Source organism: Pleurodeles waltl, chromosome 10, assembly GCF_031143425.1.
Source record: "Pleurodeles waltl isolate 20211129_DDA chromosome 10, aPleWal1.hap1.20221129, whole genome shotgun sequence".
Lineage (NCBI taxonomy): Eukaryota > Metazoa > Chordata > Amphibia > Caudata > Salamandridae > Pleurodeles > Pleurodeles waltl.
In genome coordinates this window covers 154,194,228-154,218,436 of record NC_090449.1, presented here as the reverse complement: position 1 = coordinate 154,218,436, position 24,209 = coordinate 154,194,228, and the positions used below count along the sequence as shown (strand labels likewise).

The 24,209-nt window shown below is 45.8% G+C and overlaps 1 protein-coding gene across 3 annotated transcripts in view; it reads right to left on the bottom strand.

Moving 5' to 3' along the window:
• DRC3 (dynein regulatory complex subunit 3) overlaps positions 1-24,209 on the bottom strand; it is a 160,115-nt gene that overhangs the window by 8,295 nt on the left and 127,611 nt on the right. For all 3 annotated transcript variants that reach the window (XM_069210086.1, XM_069210088.1, XM_069210087.1), the window contains 2 exons: positions 15,945-16,068; positions 14,255-14,386 (listed from right to left, as the gene is read on the bottom strand). In XM_069210086.1, coding sequence (XP_069066187.1) covers positions 14,255-14,386; positions 15,945-16,068 — 256 coding nt within the window. The remainder of the gene's footprint in view (positions 1-14,254; positions 14,387-15,944; positions 16,069-24,209) is intronic.

Sequence of the window (24,209 nt, the reverse complement as noted above, 5' to 3'; positions counted from 1 at the left end):
AAGGCACAAACATCACCATCTATATATTTCAAGATAGGAGATTGGAGAAAATTCAAGAACGTATCACAAGTGAGACAAAATTTGTGGTCTATGTTTTGAAGTGCCCTCGGTTGGAAGCAATAATGGGGAGTACTATTACTTAGTTAAAACAGAGAATTTTACAGCACCTATGAGCCATAAAGGACTGATTTTTCCTCTCTGATAGCCAAACACTTTTGGGAAAAGCATAATAGTGATAACAAGCAGCTTGGGTATTTTGGAATAAAACACATCAAGATAGAGGAATGGTGTGAGGACAGAGAACTAGCCTTAAGGAAAACGCAATGTTCCCTGATAATATTATTGGGAAAAGAGACCCCGCATGGACACAACCTAGATGCTGAGTTACACGTACACTTTTGACGTTCCCAACATCAATTTCAGTTACTTTTTACTCAGTAGCATTAGGGAAATCGTTGCTGTGGTGACAAGTGCTACCCCACATGTTATCGAACAGTTGATATGAATATACTCCTGATTATGATATAGACCATTTATGATCCTGTCAAAGCTAGGACTTCTTCTCTGCATTTGATATTAATTACAGTAGAGTTCTGACACAAATTACCAGCTGTTATTCTCTTTTCCATGCAAGTATTATTATTAAATGTGTTGTGGAAAATATTTTTGGGGAATGGCGCAAAACAGTATTAACCTCTTTAGTGCAGGAGTCAGCCACTGGCCGATGCCCACACTACCTCACTGGTGCGGGTCACGACCAGTGGCCAACACGATAGAGGGGATTTAAAAAATCCTCTGATGCGTCCCATCCATTTATGAAAAAAAAAAAAACGGAGACAGGGAAGATCTTCTGTGTTTCCCACCCACCAACCCGCCCCTTTGTGACATCAGCGCACTGCACTACTGTCACTATCTGTATTCCTGCTCCGTGGGAAAAATGGGCCTCCCTGACGTTCGCGAAGGTCTCGTTTGAAAGGCGAGTTTTTCCCCTTTCATACAAGGCCTTCCTGAACAGGTTTTCTGGCCCTGCGATCGAGAACCAGGAAACCCCACTAGACACCAGGGATTTCGCTTTCCGGGGGGAGGGGTCAGCCCCCTCAGCAAACAGGCCGCCCAACGGGGGCACTTTAAAAAATAAATACAAGTAGATTTAGCCCCGGGGGGGGCATGAATCCGCCCCCAGGGTTTTAAATTTTTTTTTTTTTTTAAAGGGAAAGTGACAGGGGGGTTGGCTGTGAGGAGGGCGACCCCCTGTGGTGGCAATAATTTTTTTAAATATGGATATATCTATCTGTAGATATGTGTGTATATATATATATATATATATATATATATATCTATGTAGATATATCTATATAGATAGATATATCTTTCTATATAGATGGATATATCTATATATAGAGGCGTTCGGCCCCCAGGAAACCACACCCACATATAAAAGTGATATATATATATATGTATATATATATACAATCAATCAATCATTAAATTTATAAAGCGAGCTATGTACACGTTAGGGTTTCGAGGCGCTGAGGGGGAGGGGGGCAGCTGCTATCAGTCGAAGAGCCATGTCTTGAGGCGTCTCCTGAAGGTGAGGAGGTCCTGGGTCTGGCGCAGGGAGGTCGGGAGTGAGTTCCAGGTCTTGGCGGCGAGGTAAGAGAAGGATCTGCCGCCGCCGGTCTTGCGTTGAATTCGGGGAACAATGGCGAGGGAGAGGTTGGCGGGAGGGGGAAGTAGAAGTTGAGTCTGTTGTTCAGGTAGGCGGGTCCGGCGTTGTGTAGTGCTTTGTGCGCGAGAAGTTTAAAGGTGATCCTCTTGTCCACGGGGAGCCAGTGGAGGTCCTTCAGGTGGTGGGAGATGTGGCATCGGCGGGGTATGTCGAGGATCAGACGGGCGGATGCGTTCTGGATGCGTTGGAGTCGTTGGATGTCTTTTGCTGGGATGCCTGTGTAGAGTGCGTTGCCGTAGTCTAGTCTGCTACTGACGGGGGCCTGGGTCACAGTTTTTCTGGTTTCCGTCAGGATCCACTTGTAGATTCTACGGAGCATGCAGAGGGTGTTGAAGCAGGAGGAGGAGACTGCGTTGACCTGTTTGGACATGGTGAGAGCGGAGTCAAGGATGAAGCCGAGGTTGCGTGCGTGGTTGGCTGGAGTAGGTGGGGGTCCCAGCACGGTGGGCCACCAGGAGTCGTCCCAGGCCGAGGGGGAGCGTCCGAGGATGAGGACTTCCGTCTTATCGGAGTTTAATTTCAGGCGGCTGTTTCTCATCCATTCGGCGATGGATTTCAGTCCCTCGTGGAGGTTGGCTTTGGCGGTGTGTGGATCTTTAGTAAGGGAGAGGTTGAGCTGGGTGTCGTCGGCGTAGGAGAGGATGCTGAGGTTGTGCTGATGGGCCAGTTGTGCGAGGGGTGCCATGTAGACGTTGAACAGCGTTGGGCTTAGCGAGGAGCCTTGGGGGACGCCACAGATGAGGTTGGTGGCTTCGGAGCGGAAGGGTGAGAGTCGGACTCTCTGGGTTCTGCCGGAGAAAAAAGAGGAGATCCAGTTGAGGGCTTTGTCTTGTATTCCGGCTTCGTGGAGATGAGTTAGTAGGGTGAGGTGGCAGACTGTATCGAAGGCGGCGGATAGGTCTAGGAGGATGAGGGCTGAAGTATCGCCGTTGTCCATTTGCTGTCTGATGACGTCTGTGGCGGCGAGGAGCGCAGTCTCGGTGCTGTCATTGCGTTTGAATCCGGATTGGGAGGGGTCTAGGATGGAGTTGTCTTTGAGGTAGTGGGTGAGCTGGGCGTTGACGATCTTCTCGATGACCTTCGCTGGGAAGGGGAGGAGGGAGATCGGGCGGAAGTTTTTGAGGTCGTTGAGGTCAGCCTTGGGTTTCTTGAGGAGGGCTTGGATATCGGCGTGCTTCCAGCTGTCCGGAAAGGTTGCGGTGTCGAAGGATAGGTATATGATCTTACGAAGTTGGGGGGCGATGGTAGAGTCGGCTTTGTTGTAGACGTGGTATGGGCAGGGGTCTGAGGGGGATCCTGAGTGGATGGAGTTCATGGTCTTTCGGGTTTCGGCGTCATCTACGTGGGTCCAGGTGGTGAGGCGGTCGGCGTAGGAGGAGTTGTCAGGGGTGGGGTCTGGCGGAGGTGTGCTGTTGAGGCTGTCGTGGATGGCAGCGATTTTCTGGTAGAAAAAGGTGGAGAGTGCGTCGCAGAGTTTCTGGGATGGTGGGACGTTGTTGACGTTGGCGCTGGGGTTGGAGAGCTCTTTCACGATGCAGAAGAGCTCCTTGCTGTCGTGTGCGTTGTTGTTTAGGCGTTCTGTGAAGTGGGAGCGTTTGGCGAGTCAGATAAGTTGGTGGTGCTTGCGGGTGGCTTCCTTGTGGGTTGCTAGGCTGTCGGGTGTGTGCTCGAGAAGCCATTTTTTTCTTGAGTTTCTGGCAGGTGCGTTTGGAGGTGATCAGTTCGTCTGTGAACCAGGCTGCTTTTTTCTTTTCTTGGTTGACGGTGGGCCTCTTGAGTGGTGCGAGGGTGTTGGCGCAGTTGAGGATCCACTGTTGGAGGTTGATGGCGGCGGAGTCCGGGTCGGTGGGGTCGGTCGGCGGGTTCTTGGCGAGGGTGCTGGTTAGTTGGTCTTCGGTGACTTTGCCCCAGCGGCGGTGCAGCAGTAATGGGGTGCAGTGGTGTTCGGTGTTTTTCTTGAATGTGAAGTGGACGCAGTGGTGGTCGGTCCAGTGGAGTTCGGTGGTGTGGCTGAAGGAGATGTGGTTGCTTGCAGTGAAGAGTGGGTCTAGGGTGTGACCGGCGATGTGGGTGGGTGAGTTGACCAGTTGTCTGAGTTCGAGGTTGGAGAGGTTGGTGGTCAGTGATGCGGTGTTGGCGTCGTTGTTGTTCTCCAGGTGGAAATTGAGCTCTCCAAGGAGGATGTAGTCCGTTGAGGCGAGGGCGTGGGTGCTTGCGAGGTCGGAAATGGTGTCACTGGAGGGGGCTCTTGGTCCTGGAGGTCGGTATATGAGAGTTCCTCTGAGGGTAGTGTTGGGGTCCGTGTGGATCTGGAAGTGAAGGTGTTCAGCTGTCTTGAGGGTGTCGTCCGTGTGGGTGTGGATCTTGAGGGTGGATTTGTGGACGATGGCTATTCCTCCACCGATTCCGTTGGTGCGATCTCTTCTGGTGATCTTGTAGCCGTCAGGGATGGCGATAGCGATGTCTGGGGCCGAGGAGTCGTTCCACCAGGTTTCGGTCAGGAAGGCTACGTCTGGGGCGGTGGTGTCGAGCAGGTCCCAGAGCTCGATGGCGTGCTTTCGTGCGGAGCGTGTGTTGAGGAGGATGCAGTGGAGGTGGTTGGTGTTGGTTGTTGCAGGCTTCGTTGTTCTGTTGCAGGTGAAGTTGCAGGTGCGGCAGTAGAAGGGTCCTTTGGTGTGCTTCGGAGTGGCCTGGAAGCAGGCTGCGGAGGAGCCAGGGTTAAGGGCGAGGAGTTCGCTGATATATAGTCCCCAGCAGTTCTCTTGCAGTTGCAGCTTGCGTCTTCAAGGCAATGCACATACCGCGTTTCAACTGTAGCTTTTAGGCAGCAATAAAACAGTCAAGTAAATCTTGTGAATATATTTTTACTACAAAAGGATCTGACTTTAGTCTAGTGGCGGTTTTGATGCCATAAAGTAGTGCAGAAGGTTTTTATGCCTACTGCAAAGATCAAATCTGTATTTTATTTAAATAGCTGAGTGGATTAGTAAAGTCAGACATTACCTGCGCTATAATACAAATGAAATGTATGTGCGGGGAGGCTATGGAGAGATGAAGGGCACTTTTGCTGGGTGGTACTGAGGGAATCAGAGGAGGAGGTCATGGGAGTACCAATAATGATTGTTGTGCTGGGAGCTAGAGGTGTGCTAAAGACTGTGACAACTGGTATGTGACACCGTGACGCAATAGTGTCGTTTTTTGAGTGTCTTGAAAAACTTGCAGATTGAGGGAAGAAGTAAAGGTAAGGTGATCTCTACTGTTGCAAGTATCACACACACACATGCACCAGCAATTTTGTGACTGTCTACCTAGCTTAGTTTTTTAGAGGGACAGTTTAGCCAGTAGCAGAGATGGCATCTCGTTGGATGACTGCTGCTCAAGCCCTCACTCGGGTTATAGAGGCCAGCTCTGATGTAGGATCAGAGACTGAGACAGCATCTGAGGGATAGAGCAATGACGCAGACTCTGGGAGTGATTTTTCAGTCGGAGGAGTCCGATTCAATAACTCCTCTTCCGTTGATTATGAGGGAGGTGATGAGGACAGTCCTGCTGTCCCTTCACAAGCACAGTCTGTGCAGCGGAACAATAGTGGGTTAGCCCAACCCAGAGAACAGGTGCATGCAGCGGCAAACACAGAGATAGTGCTCACTTGGGAGTTCCCCAATTTAGTTCAGCCCCAAATTCCACCGCCCAAATCGTATTGTGGAGACATAACAATTATCTATCACAAAACAACCTGGTTTTGTAAGGCAGGAACCTGCGTTTTTGGTCCTGGGCTCGGTGGCCATATAGGGAAACCTACCAAACCCAATCCTGTGGCCCCCCGCTGCCCCGGTAACCACCACCCCCGGGCCAAGACTGTAGTTGGGGCAGGGGGTGGTTGCGTGGCCTCCCCGCGTCCTGGGGCCACCCCACCTCATGGGGCAAACTTTTAAAAAAATAAAGGGGGTCCCTTTATATATTACCTAGTGACAGTCACCCCTAGGTAGTTGTGCTTATGACCATGTTTCTATAGAAAAAGCGTTTTTTTACTTGCCTATATCTTTGGCACCGTTTGACGAATCTTCAGGATTTTTTTTTTTTTTTTAAAGTATGCCAGTGATTCTGGTTGCGCACGGAAAGTTTTGTGGTGATACATCAAGGGGGGCAGAGAAAAAGGGGGGTCAAAAAAGTAGCATTTCCCACAGTGCTTAATTTGTAAATAAAAACGTGCTGGTGCTCAAAGCCCTCCTCTTAAACATGCTGCTGCTCCAATTAAATGTGGGAACCCGAAATACTGAGGCAGCGTCATCCTGAAGCCATCCTGAAGCCAACTCGGGCCTCTTCAATCCATTTACAGCCATTCCCTGCCCCCTCAGCTAGCTCTTGCAGCTTTTTGCTTTCTCCCATTGTGTCGCTTTTTCATTTTTCTCTTACTCCGTCTTTCCCATATGTGTCTTTTGCTCGCAGTAAATGCTTGAGGCAGAAAAATAAGTGTCTGCCCTAAAAAATAAGTGCTGGTGCCCCGCACCGGAAACAACAAGCACAAATTAAGCACTGGTTTCCCATGTTAAGTCTCATAGGTCCTTTGAACATGACTACAGCCAGAGCCACCAGACGGAATTACACCAAATTTGGCAGAAAGCTAGCTTTCAGTACACAGATTCTTCTTTCACTTATTTGGTGTAAATCTGTTCAGTAGTTTTGAGATATTAAAGGGAAAATAAATGTGTATATTTTGGGACGTGGATCGTTCGCGATGGATTCGTGAATGACGAGCTTGTGTAGGGAAATGCACAGCTCTGATAGGCTGCAAACACTTCAAACCAGGAAGTGTTGGCAGCCATCTTAGGATTCTATTTCAGCCGAGTCCCACTAAAAGATGTGTAAAAAAGGAAAAGGGGCTAGAGTAGGACAACCAGACCCCTTAGCGCTAGCATTTTCTTTAAAATTTTGCTGCAAAATCGTGACATTAGGTAGGGTCGCCCAGCCTGCCCTACCCCCACAGCCCCAGAGACCACCACCTCCCTAAGGCTTAACACAATTTTAACAGAGGGTCCCAGCAGTCCAAGGACTGCCACCTTCCCAGGGCTTTAAATCAATATAATGTGGGGGCTGCACGCCCTACCCGGCAACCCCAGGGACCACTACCTCCCCAGGTGTTTCTCAAAATATGTGTGGGGGGGCTGCACACCCCGCAGCCCTGGGCACCATCACCTCCTGGGGCAAATATTTAAAAAAAAGAAAAGGAGGTCCACTTTGGACCTCCGCAGCCCCAGGGACCACCACCTCACCGGGACTAAACAGATTATTGTTGGGGGGGGGGGGGGTGTGCAGCCCCATCAGAAGCCAATGATGGCCCTGGGCACTCCCCACCCCAGGACACAGCTGTTTGCTGTGGCTTGGCTGCAGGTTTCAGAGCTGATGCCAAGCCATAGCAAACACTCTGCTTGCAATAAGGGAGAACTGTCAAACAGCCCACCCTCGCTGCGAGCAGAGGTTTTCTCTGACTCCCTGCCGGCGGAGATGCAGGCAAAAAGACACAGGAAACTGCTCTCACAGAGCGAGAGCTGCTTTAGCAGCCCCCTCTCTGTGACAGCAATGCTGGTTACCGCAGGAGGTGGGTAACCAGGTGGGATGGTGGGGGCCTTCAGACTCCCACTACGGTGCCCAACATTGTGACAGCTCACATGCCCGGGCCCCGGGGGATGAAGTCTCTGGGGCCGAGATTGGCCCTGAGGAGGGGGGCCACAAGGCCCCCTCTGCCCCCCAAAAAATGATAATTATGCCACGCCTCGAGGTATGGGGTCCCCAGGGCCTAGAAGGGCCTCTAGAGGGGGGTGTGGACCTCTCCCCCCACACAAAAGAATAATAATTGGGCTGGGCCCTGTGGTCACCAGGGCCGAGATCGATCTGGGGAGGAGGGGCGCATGGGCCCCCCCCCCCCCCCACAAAAAAATAAGGGCGTGCACCGGAGGATTGGGTCCCCGGGGCAGAGATCGGCCTGGGGAGGGAGGTCACACAGCCCACCTCCTCCCCCCAAAAAATAATATTTAGGCCACACTCTTGGGGATAGAGTCCCCAGGGCTGAGATTGGCCGGGGAGGGAGGTCGCGTGCCCACCTCCCCACCCCCAAAATAATTTAGGCAAGGCCTGGGTGATGGGGTCCCCAGGTCTGAGATTGGCCTAGGGGGGCCATACGCCCTCTCCCCCACTCCCCAAAAATCAAATATTTATGCTGGAACCTGGGGATGTGGTGGGGGGGGGGGGCATGAGGGGTTGGGTTGCTATAGGGGTTGGCCACAGGGAATGGCCACATATATATTCACCTGTTATAGTTAGTTATCTCAAGTAACTATAACTCGTGCCCTATGGTAACTATAACTCGTGCCCTCGCCATGCACTGCTAATTGCACCACAAATTATGGCACTCATGACATCTTTGATAACATCATTGATAATATCAATGTAATATTTGGCGCAAGTTATAGTTACCATAGGGCACAACTTAAAGTTACCGGAGATAACTCTAACTATAACAGGCAAATATATATATATATATATATATATATATATATATATATATATATTTTATTTTTGTCACCTAAAAAAACAAAGGTTACAAGGACGTTATAGTTAGGTTCAAATTTTCTATGAAGAGTTTTTAAAAAAATTATAATTCCTAACTTTTTGTCTTTTTTTCAGTATATATATATATATATATATATATATATATATATATATATATATATATATATATATTACCTACTGGCGGTTGGCAGTAGGTAGTTATAGTTAGGACCTAGTTTCCATACAAAAAGCATTTTTTGACTTGGCTATATCTTTTAGGTATAGGGAAAAGAGGTGTAACCCGATAACCCTTAGACTTGGGGTAGATAAATACTAGTAAGTACAAATTTTGGCCGGGGGAGGGGGGGGGGGGAATATAAACCTAGACTTCCACGATAAACAAATTATGATTCTATTCAATATCGTATTTTAAGTTGATGTGCATTTTATGTTATGCCGCGGCACTCGCCGCGGCCGCGGGCTCAGGTTGCACATACCTAATTCACTATTGTTTTCTTTTCCCCAATCCAAGATGGTGGTGTTCTACTTCCTGTTTCCTATTTCCTGTCCAGGGGTATATAAGGGGATTCCAACTGCTTATCCATTGCGTTGCAACACTCCTTGGTGGTAGTCACGCTCTGATTGATTTCCTTCTGCGAATCTTGTGTGTTCCTGACCTGTCCTGTTTTCCAGCCTTCCTGATCTTCAGTCCTAACGCCCTGGTGTTCTCCTTTCGTTTCAGGGAGTTCCTGTGGAGGTTTTTTACCCTACTGGGGTTTTTCCTCTGGGACTCCTTCTGGACGGCACGGACTGTAGTGGTTCGCTCATACCAAACAGCGCCGTGGCTACCGGAAGGGGTCGCCCTTACCTCGGCCAGAGCAGAACCCGCCGGAACAAGGGCCGTTCCCCTAAGCCTCTCAGCTGCGACGGTAAGACCATTGAAAACCGTGACAGATTGCAACGCCAAAAATTCCAGTTGCTGTCCGGTACTATGGATAACCCAGTGGCAAACACGGAACCTACTAACCAGGACCTGCTGGCGACGATACAACAACAGGCTCAAGAACTCCAGCAGTTACGTACTGAGAATACTGTTTATCGACAAGCCTTTGCCTCCAGGACCACCGATGTCCCCGCAGTAGCCGCCACTACACCTCGTTTTTCCGGAGATCCTACCAAATTAAAAGAATTCCTGGATGCCTTGACGTTGTACTTTGCCTTTCGTCCCTCGCAATTCGTACAAGAGAAGACCAAGGTGGGGTATTTGATTAGTGCCTTATCAGGGCCAGCCTTGGCTTGGGCCACACCTCTAGTAACCAGAAACGATCCCTGTCTATCTAATTATTCCACCTTTATCACTACTTTTAAACAGATGTTTGAACGCCCTGGACTCGAGGCGTCAGCAGAAGAGGCTCTTTGCGAAGTTCAACAAGGGAGTCAAGATGTATTACAATACATCACCCGTTTCAGACAATTAGCAGCAGAAACAACCTGGGTGGAACGTACCTTGGTGACACTCTTCCGTAGAGGTCTCAGAGAGGACATTAAAGATGAATTAGTGCACTCTGCTAGAATAGAAAACCTCAAAGGATTGATGGACCAGGCACTAACGATAGAATATCGGTTGAATGAACGAAGTATGGAGAAAAAGAAGAGTCGTTTGCCATCTCACTCAGTACCATCTCGCTCCTTCGCCCATTGTACCGAGGAAATCCGTCCTGAACCCAAAGGGAATACCGAGGAAGAGCCCATGCAGATTGACACGGCTCGAGGACCTTTATCCGCCAGTGAAAGGGAACATAGACGAAGGAAGGGGCTTTGTCTATATTGTGGTGCAGCTGGTCACCTAATTCGCGCTTGCCCCATTCGTCCAACCAAGCCCTTGGGAAACGCCAACTCCCGTCCTCAGTAAGAAGGGTGAGGACGGGATATCGTGATATACCTTCTATTTGCTCTTCCAGGGAGGAAGGAACTGCTCTTTTTCTCTTACCAGTTACCCTCCATTTAACTGATGGTCGGGAAGAAAGAACTTTGGCCTTATTGGACTGCGGAGCCAGTGGCCTCTATTTAGATGAAACCTGGGCCAAAGAACGACAGATAACACAAATACCCAAGGAAGTACCAGAACAGGTACATACCGTTGATGGGTGGCTCTTGGCCTCTGGACCTGTACATGGGACCACTGCCTGCTCCAATTTTTTTTTCTGCTACCATTCACAAAGGGAAAGGGGTCCCATGGGGATCCCTTCCCGTTTGCAAATTAGTTAGCACCAATTTGAAATTGGTGCTAACTGCTATATTGTTTTGTGACCGCATTTACGGTCACAAAACAATCATACATCGCAGTGCAACTCGCCCCTTCCTAAATGCGACTCACAAACCCTATTTGCAATTCGGTAAAGAAATTACCGAATCGCAAAATTGGGTTTGTGCATCGCCAAATGCTTTTTTCTTGTTGCAAATGGCCGATTCTGCAAACCAGGCCGTATTCGATGAGAAAAAAAGCTTTGCACATGTGGCCCTTACAATCTTACTTATGAAAAAAGTGTGACACCCCTGAAGCCATCTTGATTGAATCAAACTGGTAAAACGTAAAACATTTAATTTAGAAAGGAACGAAATGAGGGAGTTCATTTTGTCACATAAATGATGGTTAGTGCTGTAGAACGAAAAATAGGACACGTTTTAAGTGAGTTAGCAAGTATCTTCCTCTTCTATTTTATTAACAAATTCTGACATGCAGACTGAAGCATGCACTTTTAACACCGGCAGCAGACTTCCCTGATGATCAGCTCTTTTACTATGATGTTCTAATGAGAAACTGATGTGCTAATATTCTGTATTTATGCCAGAAGTGTGACACATCTGAAGGTCATTTTGATGGAATCAAAGTCAAAAAACGAATTATTTTCTACTGAGGATACTGCAGTAAATGAGGAAATTAGGGGGCTTTGTAACAAATAAGTCTCACAAATTGGCAACCAGAGGAAAAAAAGAGCCAAAATACAGCCAAATATGTGCAAGCATGCAAAACACTTAATTTCTTTATTGTTTTACAGTATTATATATAGCGCAGACTTGACCCGAAGGTATTGGAATGCTTTACTTGAGCATCAGTTACATTACAAAAGGGCACATTCATTTTGGTTTTAGGCATTAGGAAATTTAGTGATTTGCCCAGAATCACAGGATTTTGAGCTGACGCTGAAACTCTAACCTGATTCCCCAGTTACAAAGCGTGCAGCTCTGGCCGTAACTCCAAATCCTCTCCCCCTAAGTCAAACACATAATCAAGTGATCAACTGGATTAAAAAACACATAAAGATTTCAAATAATTTAAGTGCTTTGTCACTATTTAACAACTCAGACATTAGGTCTTCATTTTACTTTTTTAGAGCACTAACCATAATTTCTATGGAACCAATAAGGGTAGAGCAGCAGCTAAGCACAGAGGCTAAGAAGCAGGGAAATGATGGGGCATAGAATTGGGGAACGAAAGGCAGGAGGAGTGGGTGGGGATATCATGCTAAATGGAGGGCAGTGGCAGCACATCAGACCATGCAGGGCAGGAGTGAGGCGGCTAGTGCATGGACTCGGACAACAAAGGGTGGGGAGGAAGTGGATGAGGCAACAAGCTAAATCTTCAGGGCAGATGGGCAGGGCAGTAGCAGAACAATGGTCACAGAGAGGTAATGAGGGAGCAGGGGTATGGAATTGGACAATGGCAAGGAGGAGGGGGGCAGGAGCGGCAAGCTTGGGTGGGGACAGCACAATGCCAGCCCAAGCCCTGCGTCCACCCACCCCTGACCCCCCCACCCCCCAGGAGTGCATTGCGAAGCGTATCTTACTTAACATATAAAAACTCTAGAAATTCACAGAAAAAGACAAGGGTAACAGGGACGTTATAGTTAGATTCAGATTTTACATGAGCGAAACCACAGAAATTCAGCGATCATGGTTAGAGTTATTTCATGTAACTATAACTCATACCCTAAGATAATTCTAACTCTAACTCAGTATAGTATATTCACTTAAAAAAAAACAAAGGTTATAGGGACATTATAGTTAGGGTCTGAATTTATTCGCACAAAACCAGAGAAATTCAACAGTTACAGTCAGAGGTATTTCAAGTAACTATAACTCGCGCCTCCGCCATGCAGTTATCGGATCAATAATTTTACTGCAGATGTTACAGTGACGTTATCAATGATGTTATCAAAGATGTCATGAGTGCTGTAATTCATGGGGTAATTAGCATTGCATGGCGAAGACGGGCAGGCCCTGCGGCCAACCCCTGTAGCCACCCAACCCTGAAGTCCACACAGACTTTGGCCGTGCACAGTGGGGGTTGGTCACAGTTCCGCGTGCCCCCTTTCCCAGGACAATATCGGCCCTGGGGACCCCATCCCTGGGGGTCAGGCCTAAATATGAAAATTTATTTGGAGGAGGGTGAGCCGTGCAGCCCCCTCCCTAGGCCGATCTCAACCCCCGGGACTCCATCCCCTGGGGTCCGGTCTAAATATTTCATTTTTTTGGGGGGGACGGAGACCGCACCATGTGACCTGGTGGTCCGAGGGGGGGGGGGGGGGGGGGCAGGCGCCCTTCCCCCACTACACATATTTAAAGCCCCGGGGAGGTGGCGGTCCCAAGGGAGGCCAGGTGGCCCATCCGCTTTACATAAATGTAAAGCCCTGGGGAGGTGGTAGTTCCTGGGGCTGCGGGGGGGGGGGGTTGAGTACCCCCGCATTAATTTACTTTAAAACCTTGGGAGATGGCATTCTTCAGGGCAGCGGGGGGCGGCTCCCCCGGGCATTCCCCCTCCCGCACACAATCATTTTAGCCCCAGGGAGGTGGCAGTTCACGGGGCTGCGGGAGGGGCCTGACACACCCCTGCATTACCAATAGCGATGCCCCTAAAAAAAATAATTTTAAAGTCTTTTATTTTCTGGATGGGCCCTCTGGGACCCTACACCAAAGCTACGGTGCCAGGGTGTCCCTACCCTGGCCCCTTGTCTTATATTTTAACTTTTTTTTGTGGGACTCGGCCAAAGCCGAGACCCAAAATGGCTGCTAACACTTTCTGGTTAAAGTGTTGGCAGCCAATCAGAGCTATGCATTTCTCTGCACTAGCTTGTTATTATTCAAGAATCCTTTGCGCCTATAGATATAAATATTTATTTTTCTTTTAATACCTCAAAAACTACTGAACAGATTTACAGCAAACAAGAAAAAAGCTTCTTTCTGGACCTAAAGCTAACTTTTGGCAAAATTTGGTGTAATTCTGTTCAGCAGTTTGGGCTGGAGTCACCTTCAAGATTCCTATGGGAATTAACATGACGCCGCTTTTTCTCTGCCCCTGCTAGACAGATCACCCCGAAACTTCCCATGTACAACAAGATTCTCTGGAACACTTTTTTTAATTTCGAGAAGATTTGTCAAACGGCACCAAAGATATAGGCAAGTAAAAAAACACTTTTTCTATGGAAACATGGTCCTAACTATAGTAGGTAATATTATATATATGTGTATATATATATATACGCACACATATATACTTTATACCTACCTGCGAAGAAATACTTACATTTTTCATTGAAAAGGCATGCAAGAGAATTTGCACTGTAAAAACACATGTGTGGCAATGCACGCGTTGTAAAGGCCTGCGTGGTATTAACATGCATTGTTCTGTCAAACAACCCACAGCAACACTCTGAATCTGCTCACCTCAAATGTCTGTTTTTCTAACAATGTTTTTAAGCATAGGAATAGCACAATACCATCCATGTCAAACTAGAAAGTGACAGTCTTTTGCCATTTTCACAGCAAAGTCTTTAAGCATAGAATTAGCTAGTGTCATCAAATATATGCATTTTATATTCCGCCACACCATGTTGGAGAACTATTTTCCCCAGATGACACCACCTATGGAGATGCTGTGTACATCACAAGCTACAGACTATTCTGTATTTCACTTACCTTCTTTATCAAGTTACTGGCCCAAGTATTGACTTTGTTGACCAGCTCGTCTTCTCGGTTGTCAATTTTCAGCAGGTGTATGTCATGTGATGCGCCTACTGCATTGACAACAGTGTCTTTGTCTACAAGCAACTTGAAGAGAAAAAGGAAAACTTGCTTGAATCATTAAAAAATATGATCTGTTAGAGAATGGGAAAGAGATAAAATGAGGAACAGTCTAAAGCTTGGGAAGTCTGCATGCATCTCGTTGAGCACATCCTTTTTTCTGTCAGCTCAAGGTCAGGGAACCATTAAAATTGGAGTGCCTAGTGACCTAATCAGGGCTACAACAAAGGATACGCAGGACGTAGCTACATACTCAACAATCCAAAAAGCATTTTAGCCCATATAGATAGGAATGCAATACAATCTAAGCCTCAGAGTGCACATAAGATGATGGGACATAGCATGTGAATGGCATCTTTATACTGCTGCGTATCTTATAATACATGAAATCCTGCAATCCATGTATAAAAGACAATTTCAAATTTTTTCATTACAGTCAAGCCATGACATCACCTGTAATAAAGAAATGACGTGGTTGGTCAACTGTAGTCATTTATTATAGCTGTTATGTGATAATGCCCCTTCCCAGCAGCCAAGGGTAAAGGCAGGCCATGGGGCATAACTATAGCAGTAGTTTAAAGAAACAGAACAAGCTTTTCGTTCTGCTGATCTGTTTTTCTAAATCTACAGTGATCAGTAAAAAAGAGGTATTAATACAGTGTTTATTTTTTCCATGCTATAGGCCATTACAGAAAAGACAGACTGCATGTTTATACACTTTGTGAGCTACAATTGATTTTAAATATAACTTACTATAAATTGGTTCTACTGTTTATTCGCTACAAATTACTAATTGCTTTTTGTACGCTTAATTCAGCACTACAGATTCTTCTTTTATTCGGTATATACATGTGACTAAGTATTATAAGGAATAAAACACCATCTGCTGTATGTTAAAAGAAAACAGTACGTCACCGAAGAGTTCCGTGACGTCATGAAGGAACTTGTACTTCAGCCACATTCTTCCATATCAACAAGGAACTCTATGGTGACTTGCAATATTCTTAAAATGTACGACAGGTGGGTATTTTGTCCTTTAAAAAAATATTTTGTCCTTTAAACAAATTGGTCAAATCTTGAGGTGTCACATTGCCATTATTGTGTGAAAATACACAAGTAAAGAGACAACAGACATTTAAGCAGTGATATTTCTGGGTCCACTGTTGGATCATGTTATTGCAGCAAGGTCTTTACTTATTGAGGGTTCAATTTTGTAACCACTAATGAACTCTGAAGCATTGGACTGGAGATATGAGGGGCTGAAAACGTATGTTACAAAGTAAGTCTTACCCATTTTTCTATAAGTCATCAGGGCTTCGGTTTGTTGCAGAAATGGATCCACAATCCCCAGAAAAGAAGCAGTGATGTTGAAGGAAGCCATACAATACAAATGTGGACATTCGTAGGACTCGGGATTAGGAACTGCCGGGGAGAGAAGACTGCCAACCCCTTTCAACCTCCCTTTTCCAGTTGCACTCCAAAATGTTCTGTTCCAAGGCTGTAAGCACTTTCTATAATAAATCTGTCCCAAAAATATCCCATGCAGAAAAACAGGTGTAAAACAAATACTGATAGTGGCACTCACTACTCGCAGGTCATCTGGAAGTTCCTCATCATACTCTCCCCTTGTTACTTTTTCCAGGGTGGTGATCGCCATCTCCAAGAGCTTCTCGTGATGTACATTCTCCAACTCTCGATTGTGCGCCATTGTACAGCTAAGAGTTAAGGTTAAAACGTAAGACAGGCAAGGCTACTCAAAAGGTCAAGGTTCACACACTGGTTATGAGTCTCTAAAACACAGCACTGAGAAGCAATCATCAGTATTCCATTTGTGAAATAGATTGAGAATTGCCCCTGTGCAATCCGATTGGTTAATTACAAACTAACTAATCAGGTTACACCTGAAGCAGACCAGTCAAGTCACTTGTGATATGCGAGTCTCTGCTGGGTAAAAACCCGCAAAATAGTCACTAAACTGCCTCTAACGGCCTGATAATGAGTTGCCTTGTATCAAATTTAATACTGTACGGGGATCTACCAATGCCACCTGGTATTACTACACCTGGAATGGGTAATTCCAAGTTTTTACATCTGGTATGACAAATGACAAATGGTGAAAGCTATACTACCAGAAGGCTTTCCACATGTTTTTCCCAAATGTCCACCTGTTTCTTGGAGGGACTCATCTTCTTCAGTCACCAAGCAGCTTAGTTCATTCAAGCCAGAGCCTCAGATTTTTAGGACTCAACGCACATTCACAAAAAGTGAGTCTGATGGGCAAAGTCTCACACTTTAGTTTGACACTGTAACGAGGACCCATGTCCAAAATTAACTGGTTTCACGATAAACCATGTGAGCAAAACAAAGGACAGTTGTATCACACTAAATTGAGTTTGAAAATAACCTACATTGCATCTTTAGGATTTGTGCAAGGAAACAGGTTTTTTGCAGGTTTCCCCCCACTTTCGGCCCCCATTTGGACTATTAGTTGCTGATTTTCAACTCTGAGAGTGAACTGAGGCCTGCTAACCAGACACCAGTGCAGTGTTTTAACCTCATACAAATTGCATGTTGATGTGGATACACCCAATTGGCAAGGCCTGGATACTTATAAGTCTCTAGTATATGGTACCCAGGGCATGTAAGACAGAGTGTCCACGCTGGGCTGCAGCATTGTTTGTGCCACCCTTCATGTGAAAAGATACTAAATGACCCCATCCAGCCCCTGCAGAATGGAAGGACAGTGTTTTCACTGCCAGTTCGACTTTGCCATTTAAACCTACGGCAGAGCCTCGCTATCCCTTAACATTATATATGTCTCCCCTAAAGAAGGTCTATAGAGTCCTATGGGAGGGAGCTATATTTTGTTAAGATATAGTTTTTACAAATGTCTTAGCACCAACACTTCCAAATTGTCATTTGGTGTGGGTAAAGCTGGTAGCACCATTTGCTAATGCAGAGTTACGGGGTGGCATCCCAACCCAGGCCAAGGGACAAAGACAGTGCCGAAGCAGCGAGGTGTCACCTTCTCTGCCAGGATGGGCACTCGGGGATTAGTCCAAAGGCGTGCTTCAAAGGGACGCCATCTTTCATGGACCGCCATGGCCAACCCCCTGAGCAGGATGCCTTTTATCCCTGAAGACAGGGTCTTGCTGGACGTTTTCACTCAACAATAGTAATTTATAGCTGTAGAAATCTACGATAGTGGTGGATTTTCAAGGTGAAAAAATGCATGCATAAATATGACGCAAATGTACATGTACATCATTTAAACTAAGAAAAATATGAGACTGTCAGTTTAAGCCACAGATGAAACAAGAGGTAATCCCTCATGAATATTTAAGGATAGGAGATTAGTTGAGAATTAAAGTGGTAGATAAATGTATTTTCAGTGTTTTTAATCTGTGGTCCGCTTGAATTGGATTTTAAATTAAAGATTTAATGAGAAATGAGTATTTGTACATTTCAGATTTCTTTTTATTTCTCCTCACAAAATATTGTTCCAAAGCAGCAACATTAGACCTTTTCAATGCCAGAGGTCTATGGTGAGGTAGCACTTTTCAAGAAATGAAATCAAAATCAAATTCCCAACCCTACACTCCCTTGAGATATGGATCTGTCAACTTCCTCCGTTTCTGTCCTGGAAAGGCACTTTTACTCCTGTCCTCGACAAGGGTAAAGCTGCCTGAGTTTCCAGAGTGGGAAAGTTTTTTTAAGCGGCGAATACACTTGCGAATCTGTGGTTGTTAAGATTAGTTTGGACAGGACCACTAAGAAACACTCACAAACCCACCCCGATATTAAATTTGTGAATTTCAGAAAATCCAACTTTACTTTAGAGTCACGCATTTGCCGATGTACTTTGCTGATGTAAAATTTCGCCAGTGCCTTTCCAAGAGCAATGTGCAGTTTTGGGCACCTGAGTGCATCTTACCAGAAAAACTGTTTTTAGATGATGGTGGATGTACTTCTAATGAAACTGCAGAGTAAATATAAAGCATTTAAATGAATATGAATAAAGTGGAACCTCTGGGCTTTGGAGTCTTTATTTTATAATTAAATATTACTTTGAATGGTGCTTCAACCCGTTATCTTTCAAGTTTTGCAAATATACTGCTGGGAAAGTCTGGGAATTTCTAAAAGTTGGCTTTTACACTTGCACATAGAAATATGTGTGCATGTGTAAATGCACAACGTTTTTTCCTGTGAATTGGCTTTTAAGACCTAGCGAAATGTCTTACATGCCTCTACATCTTTAGACACCGTGGGCCTAATGTACGTACAGACAGGTTGCTCATAGAGGGAGCAAATTGTGCCCCAGATGTTTGTGACCGGCCTATTGTTTTTCCAGAGGACCTTTCTATTAGTAGGTCACATTGAAAAGTAACCGTTTGGAGAGGGTTGCAAAACTACCTACCTAAATTCATTAATTAGGCAGATCTCTATGTGCAAACCCTATGATTGGCTACGAACACAGGGATGGTGTACTCCAAGGTACCACAGACATGCATCACTGCATTCACATTCCCAAATGGCAAACATTTTTTTTAATAAGAGCTCACATCCCTTAAAGGGAAAGGCTCTGCATTTCAGGTCAAAGCCTACCAGATTTCCGAACGACTTCTTGTGGGCAGTCTGAAAGCTACCTTGGGAATGCATTTCGCCTATTACTGACCACTGGCTTTGTGGTTTACAGCTCAGAGTTGCTTGCATTTCTATTTGCTGGCTTTATTTACTTTAGACTGTCCAGCTTGAGTTTGTCCCTCCCATGGAGCATTCCTTGTTCACTGTATCCTTCTAAGTCCCTTCTTCCTGTAAACAGGCCTTCTCTATGTGTGTCGAGTGCATGATTGTTTAGTAAGTGTGTAGCACATGTATGACAGTAGAACTTTGTGTCTGGTGAGAGTCTGAGTTCTAGGGCTAGTATAATCAGTTTTGCAAGCCTCAGGTTTAGCATGCACAAAAGGACCGGGCATAGCATCTACAGACTGTGAAAGTATCTTGCATGCATTTCTGTGGCTGGAGATCCAGGCACTTAAGTGAGGAGAATGCAGACAGGGTACGTTTAGAAATTCAGAGAGGAGTGGAAATTCAGTGATGGCCTTGTTGCCAATACGTTGTGGTTAGAAACCTTTACCTTACTTGCACATTAATTCAAAACATATATTTACACAGACATTTCCACACGCCTTAACAGGTACAACAATTTTTTCAAATTGTTAGCGTCCACGTAGTTTCCACTTAAAAAACAGGGAAATAGGGGTATGCCCAAATGACCCCAATGTATTTGGCCATGATAGATGCACCTGTTTAGGTGTGTGGGAATTTCTGTGTAAATATATCATTTGTTAATGTACAAGTAAGATAAAGATTCCTGTGTAGTCTCTCTGTTTTTTAAGGGGAAGTGCTACATGGACAATAGCAGTTGGAATAAGTTGCTGGATTTGATTGATTCTTATGAGCTAGTGTTAAATTGAATCATTTCACTGTGGTCTAAAGTGAATATTGTGATTGATCCCCACTGGATACCATGTTTTTGTTTTGAATGCTTATAGCCCAGGTATTGTGAGGTTGTAGGCTATCTATGTAGTGTACCAAATGTAGGTGTACAGTGTTCAGATAGCATAGGCAACCCTTATAGGTTTACAGAGGTGAAAATGACAATCCCCAAAGCTCTCTTTTGTGGTAGTGTGGGTGAGAGGTTAGACTTATCAGAGGGTAGTGCTAAGCATTTGTTGAATACACAGTCAATAAATGAAACGCCCACTCGAGAAGGAACTCAAGATCAATAAGTACTGTTGAAGGTTTGTATCAAATCAAAGGTAAACAACATAGTTTACACGAAAGCACATTTACGCAGTACAGTTCCAAGGTTACTTTAACTGCATAGGGGTTCTTGCAATCAGTTCACAGGGGTCCCCTGATGGGAGTAGGGTGCTAGCGGAGTAAAGTCACAAAAAAGACCAGAGATACAGTGTTACCTGTTCTGGGGAGTCCTGGTGCTGGCTTAAGTACGTTTGCTGTGCACTGCACAGTTAGCAACAAGGGGAGCCACCTGAATAAAGAATGCAAAGGGAGACTTGGGTACAAGTCCTGGAACTCCCAATGGGGGCTCAGTCGGTTGGTGTCCTGAGAGCAGGAGACACCGGTGAAAGTTGTGGATCTGGGCTTGGCCACTTGGGTGCAGAGGATCTTTAGTGGTAATACTCCTGCGTTAAGACGCGCATGGTTCTTTGGGTGACATGCAGAGAGGGAGACAAAACAAGGGAGGTCCTCTAGAGTGCTGTTGGAGTCTGGGATGGGCCTCAACAAGCCTTGCTTGCCGGAAGGGATCCAGTATTCCAGGTATTGGTGCAGCTTGGCTCTGATTGATCCTGGTGAGTCCTCACATGGAAGGGAGACTGGCCTGGCATCTTGGAGCATGGTGATCTCCTCCTGGGCGGCTGCTGCATCGGTGGACCCAGTGGTCAGCAGGACGATGATCCGGATATTTCCGTTGGTGCCTGCAGGAAGCAGGGAAGTTGCTGCTCCACTCGAAGGGAGATGCTGACAGGTTGGCGAAGTGCTGGAGAATCTTCAAGGCCTTTGGAGTCTCCACAGCTGCAGGACTAGTCGTGAAGTTGCAATTATCGAGACAGGGGTAGGTAGGCAGGCAGGGTTTTGCGCCACAGGTCCCCCAGTCATTCTCAGTTCTCACTCTTGCGGCTCTTCTGTGTCGTCTTCTTTATGTCAGATGATTCTGTTCTTTTGGTGTTCTGAAGCCAATTAAGTCCTCAATTTAGGGGTGTTTTAGGGGAGTGAAGGGTAGTAGACAATGGCAACTCATCCCTGGGTGACTACACCCCCATATGAGCACTTCCTGTGAGAAGTGGGCATAACCCTATACCAGAATGCCTAGTTCCAACACAAACAAGATGGTGGAACCCTTCTGCGAGTGTCCACTTCGGGTAGCCCACCATAGGGGTGTGGCTAGCCCAAACGCAGTACACACCGACTGATTAACTCATTTTCACCCCTCTCCTGGTGCCAAGTGGGCCTCAGGCAAGGGTGGCTACTCCCAGGTCTGGGGAAGCCAGGGGTTGCATACCAAAGGTGGCAGGGCCTTTGAAGTCCCTTGACATGGTATGCAGATTCACTAGCCATCCTGCTGGAGTAGGTGATAACACCTTCCTCCAGAGAGGCTTTGATTCTGGCCTCTGAGAGCGTGGGCACTCACCTCCAGGGGATCAGAAACCTGTCTGTGGTGGCAGGCTGGTCAAGGCCAGTCAGCCAACACACTAAGAGGCTCTTTTTCGGACTGTTCCACCCAGAATTTTTTCCTGGCCTGACTCGTAGTGTACTTCGGCGCTGGGATGCCTATGGGCAGCTGTGTGCTCTATAAAAGCCTAATGATGATGCTTATGATGATGACTAGTGGGGTTCAGGGGGCACCTCTAATATGCATGGCATAATTAGTTGCTTGTGTTCCAGTTCAGGAAGGACCTGGCCTGGCAGTTTGGGCTGGACAGTTCCCATGAGCAATAGGGTCAAAGACTTATTTTCATATGGCTGGGCCCAATCTGAGGTGCCATGGTGGGCAAAAACAACAATGATTGCCAGTGGCTGAGATTAATTTGAGTATTCCATTTGTCACCTTGACTTTTTTGTTTTTGCCACCTTAAATGCGCTGGGTATGTCCAGACGTGGGTCCGGGGCTCACGGTGCCACCGGAACCAAGCTATACTTGACTGAAGAGCCCTTACTAGCGTGAAACTAGTCCTAGGTAGCTTGTGTTCCGGTTCAGGGAGGACCTAGCCCGGCAATTCAAGCTGGATTGTTCCCATGAGGAGCAGGATCAAGACTGATTTGCATACGGCTGGATACAAACTTAGGTGGCATGGTGGATACAAAAACTCTGGATCTGGATGAGGCACTGAGCGATTGCCAAGTGACTGAGATTCATTCAAGCATTCCATCCATTAACTTGCTCTTTTTGACTTAATTCAGCAGTCATCAATAGTATTTTGGGGTTGGTGGGGAGGTTTACTGGTATTTTATCGATTTAAAAGTGTAATATTCTCCAATGACCAAGACCACATTTAGACTGCATCTAAAGCCCAAGTTACCAAAGATGTGGGTTCTTTTCAAGAAATAAGGGAATAATAATGGCACGTTTAAAAAAAAAAACTTTCTACCAGGAAAGAAGGTCAATAATGATATGATTTAATGACCACAGTGCATGGGAACTGGCTGCTTTCTCTTTTTAGATTTTTGGGATATTATGGGGAAATGGTGCACTTTTCAATACAGTGGACCTGTAAAATTGGTACAAAATGTTTGAGATTAAATACAATTTAAAAAGGAGGCGTCGGGTATTTTGCCACTGTGAACCTTTTAGACATTCAGGGCTTGATTATGAGTGGCTTGAATAATTTTGCACTTCGTGAAAACCCCTGTTTGCTTGGGGATCAGAATTACTAGTTATATGAATGTATCACACCCAGTCCCTTCTGGGTGTGCTAATGTATACATACCCTGTTACATTTTGCCAGGTCAAACCAGCCAGAATTTCAGAGGCGAAAAGGACATGATCATGGTACTTATAGGAGCAGCTGTAATTTGGCAATTTAAGTACCAAAATCTGCATTTCACTCTCCCAAATTTTTAAAAGAAGCCATTTCTCCCTCTCAATGAATTTCGACCCATGAGGTGGAGGATGTCATCGGGTGCAAGAAATAATGTAAACTTCTCCAGGCCACTTACAATGAAGGCCTTAGTGGTAGATGATATCTTTAAAGTATATCATACAAGCAACATTAGTTTACAACTTGGAGGAGGTGGAGGGTTCCATTGACCTAATAAATGTATATGAAAACAGTTTTTTAACATAGGTCAAAATATGGTAGGATACAAAAACACTTTCCATTAGAAGTGTATTCTATCCAAGGATGCTTTGGAGGGTGCCATGGCAGATTACAGCACACTCGTCAAGTAACTTTGTGAAAAATGTGTAGATCGCAAGACTAGTTTACACTGGGGTCTTAGTACACTTTGTGTTTTTTGCCCAGTTACCACACTTAGCTAGTTTCCAGGAGACGTCATTTAGCACACTCTACTCAGCAAGCCTTCGCGATGACCCTGCAATACAGACGTTGCCTATTACATTATGGCCCTGTACGGATGTCTGTGGAAGTCGAATGAAAACCACAGCCTGCAGAGTTAAGGCTCCGCTGCTTCTTTATTGGACCCCTTATCCATAGGCTTTCAAGGTATAAAGTCAGTGTAGAACATGGAACGAACACAAAAATGCCCAGTGCTGGAACCTTTGACATAATTACACTGAATGAATGAATGAATGCATGAATGAACGAAGAAGCTTATATAGAGCACTACTACCACTGGCAGTGTGCCAGCACTAAGGAAATCAGAAACAACTGCTGCTTTTAAGCCCTGGAGAACAGCCACATATTCAATAGCTTGAGGCACAGAGCAGCAAGTAGCTGCCACTAAATCCACTTGCTGGAGCCACCAATTCCAGGTTTACAATTAAGAGGTAAACTACATTTATCCTTATGATTTATGGGCAGAATTGTCAGGGACAGTGTTGCTTTGCAAACTGCATGACATCCCCTTGAATTATGGAGAAAAATATCATGCAGAAGCCAGAATTCTATGGGGTGCAGAATGAAAACATAAAAAGTGGAAACAATATACTTGGAGTTTTCCATTGTTTCCATTACCACTTTCAAGCATGCTGTAATTATCATACCTTCTAGTTTTCATAATTCTCCAGGTTGTAAAATCTGGGCATGATTTAGATATTGGCAGATGGGTTACTCCATCACAATGGTGACGGATATCCCGTCCGCCG